The sequence below is a fragment of the Sminthopsis crassicaudata genome, chromosome 6 (assembly GCF_048593235.1).
Source record: "Sminthopsis crassicaudata isolate SCR6 chromosome 6, ASM4859323v1, whole genome shotgun sequence".
NCBI lineage: Eukaryota > Metazoa > Chordata > Mammalia > Dasyuromorphia > Dasyuridae > Sminthopsis > Sminthopsis crassicaudata.
Window position 1 is genome coordinate 176,466,861 of NC_133622.1, and position 20,030 is coordinate 176,486,890.

Consider the following 20,030-nt stretch of genomic DNA (forward strand, 5'->3'; position numbering starts at 1 on the left):
CTTGCAGGAGAAGAAGGCCTCTATAAAGTAGAGGCAAGTAGGAAAGACCTTCTAGGAATGGAAAACAACCAGTGCAATGAAAAAGAGAGAGAATATTGTTTGCCTTCAGCAGTGAAAAGTGGAGTAATATACAATTTGGCTGAAAAAAGAGATTGATGGCCAAGATCTTTTAAAAATATTTTAAAAATATTATGACAGACATCTTTTGTTTTAACATTACATTTCCTACTAGCAGCCAGATAAATAGAGTGTTAGGCTTGGAGTCAGAAAGACTCCTCTTTCTAAATTCAAATCTGATCTCAGATACTTACTAACTTTTTGATCCTGAGTAAATCAGTTAACCCTATTTGCTTCAGTTTCTTTATCTATCAAATGGACCTGAAAAGAAAATGGCAAATCACCCCAGTATCTTTGCCCCCCCCAAAAAAAATCCCAAATGGGGTCACAAAGCATTCAACATGAATGAAATAACAGAAAAGCAACAAGGAGTTTATTGACTTAGGGAGTGACATGATTAGGTCTGTATTTAAGGAAAATCATTTTGGTAGCAGTGAATTCAAGAAGGAAAAATATATGAAGTGGGAAGAAAATTTTTTTTAGACAAGAACAAACCAACAAAAAACCAAATAGGGAAATTTATAAGAAGGAAGGATTTAAGTGATAAGATAGTGACTTCTATTATAAATATGTTCAGTTTGAGATATATCCTGGACATCCACTTTAAATTCATTTTGCTTGACTTTGCATATTTGTTAAAAGAAATTTATTTTTCTTTTCCCTTTTTTCCTAAGGGGGAATTGAAGGGAGAAAAAATACATTTCTGTTAGGGGTTTTTTTTTAATAGAGAGATGGAGGGGGTGCTAAGAATGTGGGATATCACATGTATTTTCAAATGAAGTCGTTGTGGTATTAACTTTACTTTTGTTTTTATTGTTTATTCATTTCATGACCTCATTTGAAGTTTTCTTGGAAATGATACTGGAGAGGGTTGTCATTTCCTCCTCCAGCTCATTTTACAGATGAGGAAACTGGGGCAAACAGGGTTAAGGGGCTTGCCAGCATTAAAATGTTAGTAAGTGCCTAAGGTCAGATTTGAACTCAGCAGAGATTTCCTAACTCTAGACTCAGTACTTTATCTACTGCAGTGCCACCTGCTGGCTCCTTTTTGTTTTACTTTAAAACAAGAAATGTCTCAGGGGGGGTGAATGTGATCTGCAAATTTTTGTAATGCAAAAACAAAACACATCAATAAAATATTTTAAATGAAAAAAAAAAAAAAGAGACGCGACTAAGAGGTAATTACAATTAAATGGTCAGCCACCAGTCTGGACTAAAGCTTGGGAGAGAGAGTAGAACTGGGGAGAGGGAACTGTAATTCATCTGCATGGAAATGAACATTAAATTTATGGGAATGGATGAGGTCCATTGTGTAGAGAGAGAAGAGAGATCAGAATGGAGCTGTGGAGCACTCCCACAATTAGAGGATGTGCTGATGTAAAGGAACTTACAGCAAGATAGTCAGATAGATGGGAAGACAGGGGACAGAAGTGTTAGAAAAATAGTGTTAAAAAACACAGTTTGAGAAGGATAAAGACTGAAAAAAGCTGGTTAGATTGGGCAATTAAGGAATCATTGGTAACTTTAGAGAGAGCAGTTTGAGGTGAGAGATTAGAGCAGAAGACTGATTGGAAAGGGTTGAGAAATGTGTGACAAAAGAGGATTTGGAAGTGACCAATTCAATAGGTTTTCCAAGGAGTTTGCCTGAGTAAGGTTGTAGAAGATTGATTGATTGAGAGGAAGGGAACATCTAGTGAACATTTTTCTAGATGGGAAACTTGGGCATATTTGAAAGTGGTAGAAAAGCTGATAGGGAGAGGTTGAAAATTAGAAGGAGCGAAGAAGGGATGGAATCAAAAATAAACTATGAGGCCTTGACCTTAGTGTAAAGGACAACTGTGTTATCAGAAACTAGAGTGAAGGAGATGAAAACCAAAGAAGAGGGAGCTTTTCAATTAACCAAAGTATTCAATCAATTTCAATCTGATTCTATTAATTGCCCTCCTGCATCACTGCCTTGTCATGTATAGTTCAATGAAACTATGAGCCATGCAAGATTACCCAAGGGAACAGATAGTGGAGAGTTCTGACAAAAGATGATCCCTTGGAGAAGAAAATACAGCATTTCCTTCAACTATTTTTAAAAAATGATTTAAAATGATTCAATCAGAAGCCAAAAATGGGTCCATGACACACAAAAACACTAAGAGCCCCAGACTAACAGGACATAAGATGTAGTGGACACATATCAATGAACAACAACCAGAATAATTAGCATTTCTAAAGCATTCTAAACTTTACAAAGTGTTTTCTGACATAACACCAGGTGGAGAGGGAAAGTCAGGAAAGGCCTTCAAGGAGGAAGTGCTCCCTGACAAGAGTTTGGGGGGATTATAGGCTTTTAAGAGGCATGGGATAGAGAGAATGTTTCCCAGATATGGTATAAAGTCTGTGTAAAGACATGGAGAGACAAAGTAGAAGACCAGAGAGCTGGTCAGTTTTGATGAATGTCATGTGAAGTAATATGAAATATCTGGAAGTAGGTGAGCCCTCCCATTTACAATAGTTTTTATGGAGCTGACTGCATGCTTCTTTAGTTCCAAATCACCCTAACCCACCCCAGCTCATAAATGATCTGTTGCTCATGTGAGTGTTGGCAAGAATCAAAGCCTGCCCTTACCTTTTGATAAGTATTTGGAGAGAATCAGTGATGCTTTCCATAAGTTTGATGACTTCTGAGTAAGTGAGATCCGCACATGGGGTGCCATTGATAGAGACCACTTCATCCCCTTCTTGTAAACCAGACCTTGAGGCTTTGCTCTTGCCACGAATCTAAGTGGGTTTTAAAAAAAGGAGAGAACATTGACGATCTAATAATTTTAAAAATGCCATCCTTCTATAGAAAGAGGGGTCATGTGCTTATTCAATAATGTAGAAGAGTAAAAAGAGTCAGGTGGTCAACGAGCATTTAATAAGCACTTACTGTATAACAGGCACTGTGTTAAGTACTGGCATGTAAAGAAAGGCAAAAAATGCCTCTGGCTCTCAGGTAGCTTACATTTTTTTTTCTCCTGAGGCAATTGGGGTTAAGTGACTTGCCCAGGGTCACACAGCTAGGAAGTGTTAAGTGTCTGAGGTCAAATTTGAACTCAGGTCCTCCTGCCTTCAGGGCTGGTGCTCTATCCACGGCACCACTTAGCTGCCCCAAGTAGCTTACATTCCAATGGGAAATTCAATGAACAAACAAACAATGTAGATATGATGCATAATTAATAATGAAGCACAATTTGAGAGCACTGACAGTGAGGAATTGAGAAAGGCCTCCTACATAAGGCAAAGCTTGTGCTGAGTCTTAAGGAAACCTAGAAAGTTAAAAGGCAAAAGCTGAAGGGGAGAAAACATTCCAGGAGCAAGGCAGGGAAATAAGAGATGGGGTGCTCATCCAATGACTAGCCAGTAGGTCTGTATAGTTGGATCATACAGGACTGGGAAAGAAGCAAAGTGTAAGAAGACTGGAAAGATAGGGAGAGACGAATCAGGAAGAATTTTTAAATGTCGGACAAAGTTTTTATATTTGATCTTGAGGGAAACAGGAAGCCACTAGCACTCACTGAGCAGGCAGGTGACATGGTTAGAGCTATGCTTCAGAAAGATGACTTTGGTAATTTGGGTAAAGGTAGACTGGAGTGGGACAATTGAACCTTTGAGACCTCCATGAAAAGAAGATTATTGCATTTACCCAGGTAAGAGGTGATGAGGGTATGAAGTGTGTTCAAATTGAGATAATGTACACAGAATATTTTGCAACTTCCAATACATATAAATTGCTGGCCATCATTATTCTGCTACATAGTTTTGGAGAGGACTTGAGACTCGAACCAACAGGAACACATTCTTGTTGTATCATGGCTATCAATTTTAGACAAAATTGTTTGACCCTTTCCAGTCCAAAGAACCTTCTCCTTCATCCTTAGAGGGGACTTGAGAGTTGAGAATTCTGTCTTCTTTTCTTTGTGTAATATCTATATCTCATTCATCCCAGGTCACACAAGCAATTTCTCTGACTGCTCTTTTTCCCTTGGTATAGTTAAAGAAAAGTCTTCTGTGGCCCTTGGCGTTCCTTATTAGGCTGCTCCCATTCCCCAGATGTGATACATCTATCTGATCCTTTTGTAAATGACTATGTCACAATTTGATATTCAAACTTTGTTACATGCTCAAGTTCCATACATGTCTTTATAAACTCTCATTTCATTTCCTGTACATCCACATCAGTCTCTACATCTGTACTCTTTCTCTTTACTAAAATTATTTCTTTTGTGCCTTTTCTCTTTACTAAAATTGTTACTTTTTATGCCTTCTGAAGTCCATCATCAGAAGCATCCCATCCTTCCTTAACTGACTATAGATGTCAGGGCAAGAGACCACACCGTTCTTTCCTTAATCCTTTGAAGCTTTCTCTCCTATAATGAGACTACAGGTTAGACAATGTCTCACTTTCTTTTCTCTATCATAAACTCAAGGATTAAACAGTTGCTTCACACAAGGCTCTTAGTGTTTCCACATCAGTAAGAAGTTCCTCTTTGTCAGGGAATCAGGGCTACAGCCTAAGTTGTCGTCATCTTTTTTATCTTGGCTATGCAACAAATGATCACCTGTTCTGTTGTCATCAGAGAGAGTTCTGGTATTTGCTGGATAAGTGAGGTTCTCTTAGATAATTCACAAAAAGTTAAACTGAGATTTTTCAAAATAATTAAACATATTCAATTACATTCTTCTCACTAAAATATTGTTAATAATATGAATAGTAACTGCTTCCTCTTCTGCCTTTTTGGTCACTGACCCCTATTCTCAGCCCCAGACTCATTACTATGTCATACTTCTTTGTCAGGTTTGGGGTTTTTGCTTAACTCCTCACTGATTCCTTAGCCTAGTGGTCATTAGCAATGCTTCTGCTTTTCCTTCTGTTGAATTTTACCAAAATGTTTTCAATTCTTTTCATATAATCTTAATATATAATGACTCTTTGCCTCCTTTATCTAATGTCTTCCTTTTAAATTAGGTATACTCTCCCAAAGGCATTTTCCAATCATGAGGACAAACCCCTGCTGACTCCAGTGTGTTAAAATGTGTCTCTTTGCATTTGGGTCTCCAGTTCCCTTTGTTTGTTACCCATAAATGTTTTAATGCTGTGGGTTTTATTGGTCTTTCTCCGATTAAATTTTATCTGCTGAAAATTGTTGAATATCTTTCCTGATGTATCTAGGCCCTATTGTCCTTCTTTTTAGATTAAGAACTTTTATAGAGATTTGTAAGATTCTTGGTTTTGTGTTGCTTTTGTTAACTTTTTTGTAAGTGCATCCCATCACTGTGCAAGAATCATCATTGCTATAATTTAAGCTATAGTCCCAAAAAGCCAACTATTCCAGACATCTCTTTAGCCAGCTGTTCACTTCCAAAATCTGCCTTTCTCTTCTAAAATTCTTACCTCTGGCCATGGAAATGAAAACACCAATTTTGTGTCTAAAATTGTCAGTCTTGCCCAGGATTTAGGATTGCTTTCTAGCTTCATTCTGGCCAAATTGTTTGTTCCTAAGTGATTCATTCCAACTGAATAATAGCCATCAGGTTGATAAATCTAGGGTAGCTTGGGAAGTACTCTTTCACAATCTGGATACATGTTCTGGGGCCATATCAGACCTTTGTTTAACTTTTATTCATCAGCTTTATTTATTCAAAATGAGAACTTTTTTTTTTTTTTAGTCATAATGCTGTTATTAAAATTTTTTGAGCATACCCCCAATTTATGTATATTTATATAAAATTAGGTATGTCCTATTATTTAATTATTATGTAAATTACAAAATATGTGGCATAATAATTTTAAGATAAAAATGAAAGAAAAATATTTTAAAATAATTGTTAGTTTACTAACTACATTTTTTATTCTCATAGATTTTTTTGTGTGTGTATGTTTTTCAAAACAATCTATATGTTTCTACTGCAGTACTTATTGACACAATTAAGGGAAGAGAGGGGAAAAAATGCAAGAAAAGCTATATCAGAGTTAAAGGGGTAGCTTTAACTACCCCTCCAAAATGCTTTTTTATTATTGAAAATACATATTATTTATGCTTTAATATTTGTGATAAATTCCCTTGTGCTCTTAAAAATTCTTAAAGACTACTGGATTTTGTTTGTGTGGGTTATAGCTATCAATATTTATCACATTAGAAATAAAACCTCTCATTATATTATGTATCACGTGGATATATAAGATGTAGGATATGGTTCTGGACCTAGTGTCAGGAAGATTTGAGTTGAAATCCAACCCTAAACACTTACTAGCTGTGTGATACTGTGCAAGTCACTCAACATGCTTGCCTCAGTTTCTTTGTATGTAAAATAATAATAATAACAGCATATATCTTCCAGAATTGTTGTGAGGATCAAATAAGGAAATATTTGTAAAACATTTAGCATAATGCTTGGCACATAGTAGGTACTACAACACAGTAGCCAGGGTGATGGTGAAAATAGTGTGGACATCATGACTTGCTTGAAAAAATTTTAGGGACCTCTTGGGCTCCATCCCACTACCTTCTATCTTCTTGATCCAGAATAATAATTAAAAGACAAAAGAAAAGTAAAGAAAAAAACACAGAAAGATATTAATAACCATCTTTGGAAACTGAATTAGTCTAGGCTAATATAAAGTGGGGTGGAAGGACAAAAGTTCCAGTCAGAATGGGGATCAGTGGCCAAATAGGCAGAAGAGGAGGCAATTAATATTTATATTAGTAACAATAATATTTTTAGTGAGAAAAATGTGATTAAATATGCTTTATTATTTGGAAAAATCTCACTTTAATCTTTTGTGATGGAACAATTCCATGGTCTCTTCCAAGTTCAATTTACAAAAAAAGACAAACTGGGTGTCTTAGGATAGTAGGAGTCAACCAATCCGATTTTTGTGAAAGTGATGTTGAACAGAAATGAAGATTTTCAAAACTATTTCTCTGAAGACATCAAAACCTCTGAATGATTGGATGTTTGACTGAAGTCCTTGACTTAATTATCCAGTTCTTCCACCTCATAGTGTCCTGCCATGTGATACAGGAGTTCAGCCAAGCTAAGTATAAATATGAGGTTTAGCTGCATAAACAACACAGAGGAAATCATTCCTTTTTGTCTGAATTAATTCTTATGTTATTTATCCTTAAGAACAAGGAACACTTTCCCACTAGGGGCTGGAGAATTGTTGGATATATAATCCAGAATATTATTAATTCACACCTCAACATGTGGGACTTAATTTCAATAACAGTTTAAGGTTTGCAAAGTATTTTACACGTTATCTTATTTTAAATTCATAATAACTCTATGAATTAGATATTAAAATATTCTCTCTCTTACAGAGAGGGAAACTGAGGCTGAGAAAGGTTAAATGATTTGCCCACAGTCACACAGTTGATAACAGCCTGAAGCAGGATTAGAATTCAGGTCTTCTTTTCTTCAAGTCCAGCATTCTAGCCACTATGAAATAGGTAGAATTGAGTGTTAGACTTAGAGATAGGAAGGATCTAGATGGGTGCAGTAAATTATCTCCATTTTTTAAATTCATTTTTCCAAATTATCCCCTCCCTCCCTCCACTCCCTCTCCCGATGGCAGGTAATCCCATACATTTTACATGTGTTACAATATAACCTAGATACAATATATGTGTGTAAATACCATTTTCTTGTTGCACATTAATTATTAGCTTCTGAAGGTATAAGTAACCTGGGTAGATAGACAGTAGTGCTAACAATTTACATTCGCTTCCCAGTGTTCCTTCTCTGGGTGTAGTTGTTTCTGTCCATCATTGATCAACTGGAAGTGAGTTGGATCTTCTTTATGTTGAAGATTTCCACTTCCATCAGAATACATCCTCATACAGTATTGTTGTTGAAGTGTATAGTGATCTTCTGGTTCTGCTCATTTCACTCAGCATCAGTTGATTTAAGTCTCTCCAAGCCTCTCTGTATTCCTCCTGCTGGTCATTTCTTACAGAGCAATAATATTCCATAACCTTCATATACCACAATTTACCCAACCATTCTCCAATTGATGGACATCCATTCAACTTCCAGTTTCTAGCTACAACAAAAAGAGCTGCCACAAACATTTTGGCACATACAGGTCCCTTTCCACTCTTTAGTATTTCTTTGGGATATAATCCCAATAACAGCAATGCTGGGTCAAAGGGTATGCACAGTTTGACAACTTTTTGGGCATAGTTCCAAATTGCTCTCCAGAATGGCTGGATTCTTTCACAACTCCACCAACAATGTATCAGTGTCCCAGTTTTCCCACATCCCCTCCAACATTCATCATTATTTGTTCCTGTCATCTTAGCCAATCTGACAGGTGTATAGTGGTATCTCAGAGTTGTCTTAATTTGCATTTCTCTGATCAGTAGTGATTTGGAACACTCTTTCATATGAGTGGAAATAGTTTCAATTTCATCATCTGAGAATTGTCTGTTCATATCCCTTGACCATTTATCAATTGGAGAATGGTTTGGTTTCCTATAAATCAGGGTCAGTTCTCTATATATTTTGGAAATGAGACTTTTGTCAGAACCTTTCCTTTTAAAAATGTTTCCCCAATTTGTTACTTAGTATTGTTTGTACAGAAACTTTTTAGTTTGATGTAATCAAAATCTTCTATTTTGTGATCAATAATGATCTCTAATTCTCCTCTGGTCATAAATTCCTTCCTCCTCCACAGGTCTGAGAGGTAGACTATTCTCTGTTCCTCTAATCTATTTATGATCTCATTCTTTATGCCTAAATCATGGACCCATTTTGATCTTATCATGGTATATGGTGTTAAGTGTGGGTCCATATCTAATTTCTGCCATACTAATTTCCAGTTTTCCCAACAGTTTCTTCCGAATAATGAATTTTTGTCCCTAATGTTGGTATCTTTGGGTTTGTCAAAGATTAGATTGCTATAGATGTACCCTTTTTTGTCCTTTGTATCTAATCTGTTCCACTGATCTACTGGTCTATTTCTTAGCCAGTACCAAATGGTTTTGGTGACTGCTGCTATATAATATAGCTTTAGATCAGGTACACTTAGACCACCTTCCTCTGACTTTTTTTTTCATTAGTTCCCTTGCAATTCTCGACCTTTTATTCTTCCATATGAATTTTGTTGTTCTTTTTTCTAGGTCACTAAAATAGTTTCTTGGGAGTCTGATTGGTATAGCACTAAATAAATAGATTAGTTTGGAGTATTGTCATCTTTATTATATTCGCTCGGCCTATCCAAGAGCACTGAATGTCTTTCCAATTATTTAAATCTGACTTTATTTTTGTGGCAAGTGTTTTGTAATTTTTCTCATGTAATTCCTGACTATTCTTTGGTAGATGGATTTCCAAATACTTTATACTATCGACCGTTATTTTGAATGGAATTTCTCTTTGTATCTCTTGCTGTTGCATTTTGTTGGTGATATATAAGAATGCTGAGGATTTATGTGGATTTATTTTGTATCCTGCCACTTTGCTAAAATTCTGAATTATTTCTAATAGCTTTTTAGCAGAGTCTTTGGGGTTCTCTAAGTATACCATCATGTCATCTGCAAAGAGTGATAGTTTGATTTCCTCATTTCCTACTCTAATTCCTTGAATCTCTTTCTCGGCTCTTATTGCCGAGGCTAGCGTTTCTAGTACTATATTGAATAGTAATGGTGATAGTGGGCAACCTTGTTTCACTCCTGATCTTACTGGGAAAGGTTGCAGTTTATTTCTATTGCATATTATGCTTACTGAAGGTCTTAAAAATATGCTCCTGATTATTCTAAGGAATAATCCATTTATTCCTATACTCTCAAGCGTTTTTAGTAGGAATGGATGTTGGATTTTGTCAAATGCTTTTTCTGCATCTATTGAGATGATCATATGGTTTTTATTAATTTGATTATTAATATGGTCAATTATACTAATAGTTTTCCTAATATTAAACCAGCCCTGCATTCCTGGTATGAATCCTACTTGGTCATAGTGTATTATCCTGGGGATGATTTTCTGAAGTCTTTTTGCTAATATCTTATTTAAGATTTTAGCATCAATATTCATTAAGGAAATTGGTCTATAATTTTCTTTCTCAGTTTTTGATCTACCTGGTTTAGGTATCAGTACCATGTCTGTGACATAAAAGGAGTTTGGTAGGACTCCTTCATTCCCTATTTTTTCAAATAGTTTATATAGCATTGGGGCTAATTGTTCTTTAAATGTTTGGTAGAATTCACATGTAAATCCATCTGGTCCAGGGGATTTTTTCCTGGGGAGTTGATTAATAGCTTGTTCTATTTCTTTTTCTGAAATGGGACTATTTAAGCAATTTATTTCCTCCTCTGTTAATCTAGGAAGCCTATATTTTTGGAGGAAGTCATCCATTTCACTTAAGTTATCAAATTTATTGGCATAAAGTTGGGCAAAGTAACTCCTTATTATTTCTCTAATTTCCTCTTCATTGGTGGAAAGATCCCCCTTTTCATTTGTAAGACTAACAATTTGATTTTCCTCTTTCTTTTTTCTGATCAGATTTACCAAAGGTTTATCTATTTTATTGGCTTTTTCATAAAACCAACTCTTGGTTTTATTTATTAATTCAATAGTTTTTTTTACTTTCAATATTATTGATTTCTCCTTTTAATTTTTGTATTTCAAGTTTAATTTTTGGTTGGGGGTAAATTATCTCCATTTTACAGATGAAGAAATGAAGCAAGTTAAGTGACTAGCCAGGGATCATAAATGTGTCTGAGATTGGATTTGGATTCAGCTCTTTCTGACTCTAGGCAAAGTAACCTATCCAATGAAGCACCACCTGACTGCCTCCTAACAGTACATCTTTAGTAATTGCTCATTGGATTGAATTGTACTACATTTCAGGAAAGAAGACTGAAACATGGAGTGGCACAAAACTTGGGTCTGGCTAATGGTTTTTGCTCTTTCTTAGCTATCTAGTTGTGAGCAAGTCAAGGAACCTCTCAGAGGTTCAATAATTATAAAGTCTGTAAAATGAGAAAATACCCACACTACTGATTTCCTAGAGTTGTGGTGAAGAACAGATTTGATTATAATAGAATAGAATTTTTCTTGAGTCTTGCATATAGAAGTCACTCAATACTTACATACCAAGAACACAGGATTAAGAATCAGAGGACCTGGATCCAAATTCTAATTCATTCTTTGTTTTATCAAAAGACTCCATAGAATTTAGCAGGACTGGGTAGTAAGCCCAAGATGGGCTGCCCCTGCCCACCACTTCCCCCATTGCAAGCTAGTTCAGGAGTAGTGTTACAACCAACACTTTTAGAGTGAAAGAAGAAACCTTTATTCTATTCTCTTGAGAAGCTGGTGTACTTCCAAGGAGGACACACCAAATACAGAATCAGGAACACGCTTTAGATTATTAGTTCAGTTCCTTAACCTTCCCTTCAAGATTCAGATTGGTCAGATTTGTAGTCAGAATTAGTTACAATTGATCAGTTTTACAATGCAAATTACAATTATGTCGGATTTACAATCCTCTTTATTCACCCATTCCATATGTTAAAAGGCTTATGTCCAGACATTAACAAAAGCAGGTTTGGGATGCTTTAAACTTTTGTTTAATCTTTATTGTTTGCCCAGTTCCTTGAGTCATACTGTGAGTGGTTGGAGATATCTTAACAAGATCCTCCCTTCATTCTGTTTTGACAATATCTGTGTAAATATAACTTTTCATACTTCTTGCATTTGTATCTCCCATGTCTAGCATAGAACACAACCACCACTTAGGGAATGTCAGTTAATGGATTGATAAATTCATTGGTAAATTACCTCTCTGGGACTCAGTTTCCTCATCTGTGAAACTAAGGAGATAAACTAGATGATATCAAAAAGGTCTGTTCATCCTCTAAATAATTATTTTGACTCTCCCTTTCTCAGATTACCATGTATATATTTATCTGTTTACATGCTGCCTGACTCCAGTAGAATAAAAGCTTCTTAATGTCTGGGAGTGTTTTCCTTTCTTTCTTTACATCTCCAGCATTTAATATAGCACCTATCACATAGTTTGTGTTTAATAAATTTTAGATTGGGTTGGTACAGTGGCAAGAACACTTTGGTTTGATCTCTGACACTGTGTGACTTTGAACAAGTCACTTCATTTCCCTGAACCTCATCTCTTAAAGAAGAAAATTGGACTTAGATGATCTCTGAGATCCCTTTCAAAACTAAATCTGCGAGCTTATGAATGGTTTTTTTTAAAAAAGAAAACCAAACAATATACCTTAAGCTTTACCTATATTAGAGAAAAGTCTTTAAAGCAAAACTACGGAAAATCAGTAAAATGATTTCAGACCCTCCTAAACAAGAAGCAGATTATATCCTGTTCCTTCAGATATAGCCATTTTTCCCCCCTTCTGCACTCCTCAACTACTAAATTCAAGCATGGATCCTATATGTGAATAAGCAAGAAAGTACACAAACTGTACTTAAATTTGTCATTGTTTTGCAAAGCCATTTTCATCAAGAATACTGTCTATTGGAAGTCTGTAGCTGGGTGTCCAAGATTATTAGTTGAATTTATGCCAAATGGCCCATTTTTATGCTAGACTCTGGTCAAAGTGTGTAACCATCATCAGATCTAACCACTGAACTCAAAATTTTGGTGTTTCTCCCCCTTTGTATGATTTTCCTCTTAGAAGAAAAGTGACAATTAGAAAAACCATTTCTAAGAGCCCCAGAAAAAAAATGTATCTATAACTAAACTATAACAAAAGGAATTTAGAGACTTGATTTCCCAAAGGAGCTATAGTTCATTCTTTTGGTCTGGCATTTTGGAATACCTAGAGTTGAATGTGTTTTCACAAGTAGAGATAATACTGTCATAATAAGGGTATGAAAATCATGCTAGCAGCCTCCAGTGTTGTTCTGTTAGAGGGGAACATTGACAAATATGGAGTGGTATGTATGCTCTGCTGATGTTTCCTTCTCAAGAATGTAAACCTCTAAGCACTTTCAGAAAAAAAAATGAGAGAGAGCAAGTGAGTGAGAGACAGAGACAGACAGAGACACAGAGAGACACAAAAAGAGATACAGAGAGAAAGAGACACACAGAGAGATTGAGATTTCTCTGAAACTCACAAGAATGTTTCCCTGTATACACAGAGGACACTTTTCTTTCCCTGTTATTGGTTTATTTTTAATATAGAAAACATTTCATGAAGCTCTTTGAATTCCATCAGTAGAACTTTTTGTCAATATTGTAAGATAATTAGAAAGCCTTTTTTGAATCTCATAAAAGCATAAGCAAAATTCAGCCAAATGGGCTAAATGTCACATAGTTCCCCTGGAGAAAAGAAGAGATTGTTATTTTCTCTGAAATAAGGCCAAAGGAAATTGAGGACTCTGGGTAAGAACTCTTTGGATGCAAAGGGCATAGCCATCTGTTGAATTGGGTATTCCCTAATAATTTCTCAAGAGTCACTCATGCCAAAACTCTATCTGTGAGCTCATTCATGGGGGCATTTCTTTCAGAAATGGAGTTTGCAATTCATCCTGCACATTTTTGCCTTCCTTCTTGTCTCCTCTTCTTCATTTATGATCTATATTATCACCAAAGGGACTCCATTCAATTGTACAGGAAGTTTTCCTTTCATTCTGATGATATTGCATGGATACTAATGAGATATACAAGATATCCACTAATTAATCCTTTGCATTCACTACATGACTGGTCCCACTTTTATTCCATTTTTAGTTACTTCTTTATATTATTTCCCCTGTCATTTTTTTTTACAGTCTTTAGTAGACTTCCAGGACCAACCTGTGCCCATTTACTGATTATGAAAATGAAGATGATATGATCTCAGATTTAGAGCTGAAATGGACCTCAGGGGTCATTTAGTCTAATCCCCTTTATTTCACAGGTGAGGAAACTGAGATTCAGAAATTAAGAAACTGGTCCAAAGAAAATGTGCAAAGTGTCCAAAGAATGCAAGATTTGAATCCAAGTCCTCTGACTCCAGAGCCAATGTTCCCTCTGTATACATTACATTACAATTCTTGGCTCTAAAGTGAAGCTACAAATTAATTTTTAACCTTTATTGGCCACACACATTCAAAAGACGAGGGATATAATTAAATAGGTAACACAGACGATAAACATGTTCCCTGGGTTTAGTTTGTCTCTGTCTTTCCCCCATAAAGTCATCCATATCAGAGAAGAAGGGGAACTTAGGATTCAAAATCATGGAATCCCAGCTCTCAGAAATATTTAAGAGTTATCAAGCACACAGTGACTGAATAGTCTTTTAATGACTTATTAACTTATCATCTAGGCTTCAGAGACTAAAATTAGGAGGTATATAGAATGGTTACCATAAGCTGGGGTGAGTCCAGGGCTAGAAACATGCAAGTGCTTGGACTAGTTGGAGGAATCAAAAGAAAAGATTCAACCTGAAGGCAGCTAAGTGATACAGTGGATAGAGCACTGGATTGGGCATCAGGAAAACCTGAGTTCAAATCTAACCCTAGATATTTACTATCTAGGCAAGTCACTTCACCCTGTTTACCTCAGTTTCCTCATCTGTAAAATGAGCCAGAGAAGAAAATGGCAAACCAACCCAATATCTTTGCCAAAAGACACCAAAAGTGTTGTGAAGAGTCAAAAATAACTGAACAACAATAAACAAAAAATGCAGCTAACCACTTGAGGCAGAGCCCCTTCTGCTATGGAGACCAAAGGGCTCTGTAGTAAAAACCTAAGGGAATAAGCAAAGAGAACTGAAGAGAGATTTTTTGCTGATCCCTAGAATGCTATAAAGAGCTATAAAAAAGGGAGAATGAATTTTGAATGAAAATAATAGCCCTTGTCCTTCCTTTGAATTGTAAAAAAAAAAATGACTCAGCTGAGCCCTAACCTGAAGATCACATATCAGAACAGTACTTGGCAGTGATAACATGTCCTAGCCAAGAAGTATACAATAGAGACTGTGAGACTGGCAGAAAGATGTGATAGCATCCCGAAAAGAGCAATAGCTCTCTAGGACCAGAGGTATGAGTTAAGCCTCCACTGTACTTGGTTGTGTGCCTAAGCTACACATGTGTCCCTCTATGAAATTGCCCTAGTCACATTATCTGTCCCTGCTTAACTATGGGTATTCTCCAAAACTCTCCTGGCCACTCTGCTCCTCTCTCACTACATTCTCTCTTTTAGTAATCCCACGGATTTAATGATCTTCTCTATGTATATGACTTTCACCTACACACACACACACACACACACACACACACACACACACACACAATATCAGCTTCTTCCCTGAGATTTAGTCCCTCCTTAGCAGCTATCTGTTGGACATTTCACACTGAATGAACATTCAAACTCAACATATACAAAACAAAACACAAACTACTTTGGGTTTATTCTTTGTTTTTTTATACTTTGTAAGGCAATTAGAATTAAATGACTTGAGCAGGGTTACACAGCTAGTAAATATTAAGTATCTGAGGTTAGATTTGAACTCAGGTCCTCCTCATTCCAGGGCTGGTGTAAAACCACCTAGCAGATCCTTTTTCTTTGTTTTTTGATTTTGTACACACACACACACACACACACACACACACACACACACACACATATATGTATATATATAAGTATCTATATAGTATAATATAGGTATACATATATACACCTATACATAAATATATACATATATAAATACCTGTATATACATAAGTATACATATACATACATATATATATATACACCTAAATATAAATAAGTTTGTATATATGTGTTTTATATATATATATATATATATATATATATATATATATATATATTTTTATATATAAATATTTTACATGTACAAATGAAGGTACTTATTGCTCCCTCCATGCCCCAATTAGGATGTAAACTCTTTGAGAGGAATTATTTTATTCACGGAAGTTTTCTTCTACAATATCTGGTACAGTATCTAGAACATAATAGGTGCTTATGAAATGTTTATTGATTGATTGGATGATTCTACATTTAATAATTTTATTGTCAGAAACCTTTAACTAAGTTTTCAACATAGCATCTCATCAGCCATTACATCAGGATCAAAAAATAGTGCTGATTCTGAGAGTAGCATGCATTGACAATAGGACTTGTCATATTTCTAACCATCTGACATGTTATTTCATGCTTCACCACAGGACTCCATTCAGCTGAATTACTAATAGGATAATGTCTCAAGACTTGCCTAGAATATCTTTATCTAGATTTAGACAACAACTCATAATACAAACATGAACATACTCTAAACATTGGAATTACAACGGGTGTGTCAGCCTGCACTCCTTCTGGTCCTACTCACCCTTTCTGAAACTCTCAGGACCAAAGTATTCCCTCTCTAACTACTACTTCCCTTTGGATGTTTTCTCTTTTTATTAGAATATAAGTTCCTTGTGGGTAGGAGCTATTTTTTAAAAAATCCCATTTCTTAGTACAGTGCTTGGAACAGATTAAGTATTTACTAAATGCTTTCTCATTCGTTCATATGGGAAGTCTTTTTCTACATAAGAATGAGTGACTTGTATAAAGACAAGACTTGATGAGATTTCTTGGCCTTTGGATGCAATGAGCTCCATGTAACTACTTCATCCTACTAGCAATGATTATCTAAAATTCCAATGTCCATCAGGGATTGCTTGTTCACTACTGAAAACTTCAGGTTCTCAACATGTGATAATGGAAAAAAGTGAAAATGGTGATAATGGAAGGACAGGGAAGAAGATATCTGGGATAACTTTTGTGGCAATATATTTCCAACTCTAAAAAAATGTTGAAATGCCAAAGATGAATAAAAATACTATACAGATCTATTCTCAATATATTAATAATTTATTCCAGTGTTTTGTATGCAATAGCCATTCTATAAATGTTGACTGAATCAAAGATGACAAAGGTGTAGATAAAATCTTGTGGCATGACATGGCATGGTGAAAAATTCTAGTCTCTACCCTTAATTTGGTAAGTGACTTTGAGAAAGTAGCCACCATTATGGGTCAGTTTTTTCATCAAATGGGTTGAGAGTAGGGAGTATTAATTTCTAAGTCCCTTCCCACTTCTGTTGCTATGCATCTCCTCCAAATCCTGCTTTAAAACATTTCTAGATCCTCTCTTTAACTAGGCCAAATATTCTTATAGATCCAAATCAGAGATCATGGATTGGGAGATAGAATGAATCACCTTAGAGATTATCTAGTCCAATTCTATCATTTTACAATTGAGTTAACTGGGGTATAGAGAAAAGTGACATATCCAAGACTGCACAAGAAGTAGTGGCGAGGATGTGATTTGAATCTAGGTTTTCTGACTGCAAACCCACTGCTCTTTCTGCTGCCAAGCCCTGTGTCTATTTCCCCTCGGGAGCAAGGTTTCTTTGGGACTTTGGAAGAATTACAAGGTCATGTGAGGTAGGTGAAAGATTCTTTGTCGATGTGCAATAGATTCCTTGTTTCCATGGTATGCTGGCTGTCCTCAAGCCCCAAGGTGTATTCCCTAAAGAGGGCTGCACACACACACATACACACATACACACACACACACACACACACACACACACACACACACTCCACACTCTTTGGGTGAAGGAGGCAACAGCTGCACCTGTCACTCAGAGTTCCTCACCCCAAAAGGCCTCTGGTCCCATGCAAGTTAATATCCCAACACGTTTAGCAAACTTAAAAAAAAAAAAACCTTACATCCCACAAGAGCAGGCCGGATCCTAATCTGTGCAGTCATGTCAGCAGCTGACTCTCCCTAGCCACCAGTTTGGCTCTGTCCCACCAAAGCCCTGCAATTTCTCCCTTGTTTTTAATTCAGACGTGCCCAGAGTGACTTGGCAGGACAATTCCTACAGGTCTGGGTTATCAAAGGAAGCTCTAGTAACAGAAACAGACCTAGATCAAGTTTCTCTTTGTTTCCATCTAAGGGGCTTGTGGAGGCCTTGCTCTGGTCCTTATCCTGTCCTCTTTTTTATTTCAGATTTAAGAATATTATTGAGTGGTAGCATGGCAAGTAGAGTGGTGGCAAGAGTCCTCGAGTTCAAATCTCACCACTGATAGAACCTAGGAAAGACTAGGTTCAGTATTCTCTTAACTGCCAAGTTAAGAAAATCATGAAAAGTATGGAGAGAACACAGGACCAGTCATTTAGTGCTTGAGTAATAGAATAAAGGGTGCTTCTTTGGTGTTTCAAAGAGGTAATTTAAAGACAATGTCTAACAGTATTGCTTGATTAATGGAAAGTCAAATTATAGAGTTGATTATCTCCAATTGGCTTTAGAATGAGAGGTCTTGGTTCAAACTCTACCTCTTTCTACTATTAATTCTCTGGGCAAGTCTTTTCACCCCTTTAAGGCTCCCTTTCTTCATTTTAAAATTGATTGACTGTGATGCCGTCTAAGGTTTCTTTCACATCTAAATTCATGTTTCCATGAGAATCATGGATTGAAACTACAAAAAGGTTCAAGGAGAATTCAGAAAAATATAAACCAATGGAATGAAACAGAAATTTCCATTGGGCAATCAAAGGGATTTAGGGATTCAGAAATATGTCTGCTGAATTTTTGAGGCTGACATAATGGAGGACAACCACACATGAATCTGACCCAGTATGACATTTCTCATGCTCTTGTGTTCTTGCCATATCTGACATTTGGATGATCCAGGGCTGTTTAGAGGAAGATATGTATATTCTTGCACCAAGTATTCTGAGAAATACTGATAGTCCTGGTATGAAAGAAAGGACAAGCATAAATCTATAAGAATATCTTCCATGATGACAAGTAGCCTAAAGATACAGGAAAAGTCACATCTAGAACCTTCTTGATTAGGCAAGCAAAAATGCTCGACCTTCCCTCTACCTCCTAAGTCTGTCCCATAAATTCCCAGAGTCAGAGACTGATAGCTCTAGCACCAGATGCTTTCTAGAACAGCATGGGATGGATGGTATGATATTATTAACCCCAAACATCTGGATTGGTTGCTTGACATGTAGACAATAAAATATTTTTTGGGAAAGATGTTCTCAGCTGAATTAATAAGGTCACTTAGCATGTGTTTGCAACAAGTAAGCACAGCCTTACTTTGACTCTCCTGACTTACTTGACTCTACTGTACTGTAGAACAGGTATTGTTAGCCCTACCATATTGTCTGGTGATGCAAAAGATGAAATCTCTATAGAAGGTCTCTTCCAATGTTTCATTGTGTTCAAAGAATACTAGGTCTTGTTAGGATTACAAGGTGATAACTCAGGTTGTCTAAACAATTCTCTAGCTCAGAATTCACACCTTTGGTTCAGGCCTTTGAAAGGGGTTTGCACCTTCGGACTTCTGGGGGGGAGTTTACATGTTTAAAGGAGTTTGCACCTTTAAGAGGAGCAAGTTCATTGGTTGAAGTATTTCTCACAAGCCCCTGAGTTCTCACATGCTCATTCTCTGGGAGGATAAAAGAAGACAACATTGAGCCTGGATAAGCAGTCTGGATTGGGGAAGGACAAGAGCTGGAGGAGATTCAGAGCCAGGATTCAGGAAGAAGAGGATTCGAGATTCTACCTTCGCTCTGGCTGGAGGCTCCAGAAGCTTCCCAAGAAACCTGCTCACAGAGGAAAAGATTTTACAGAAAAGAGATCTCCTCCCAGAGAAGGATTATAACTTAGAGACGACAGGACATTACATTTTGGTGCCCAACGTGGGGCAAAGACTTTTGCTTATCCTGACTAGGACTGATTCTGAGCCCTTTAGAGGAGCTAGCCTGAACTTGACAATTTAGCGCCCAAACAGGGACAGACAAGATCCTGAATGTTAGTGGAGATTATTATGTGGGCAAGAGTTGGGAGGACAATCTTGGCCTCCACTTAAAGTGGGATCCTTCT

The 20,030-nt window shown here is 36.5% G+C and overlaps 1 protein-coding gene across 1 annotated transcript in view; it reads right to left on the reverse strand.

Moving 5' to 3' along the window:
• The window catches only part of SYNPO2 (synaptopodin 2), a 210,921-nt gene that overhangs the window by 50,994 nt on the left and 139,897 nt on the right, over nucleotides 1–20,030 (reverse strand). Inside the window, exon 2 of the mRNA XM_074275234.1 lies at nucleotides 2,738–2,889. Coding sequence (XP_074131335.1) covers nucleotides 2,738–2,889 — 152 coding nt within the window. The remainder of the gene's footprint in view (nucleotides 1–2,737; nucleotides 2,890–20,030) is intronic.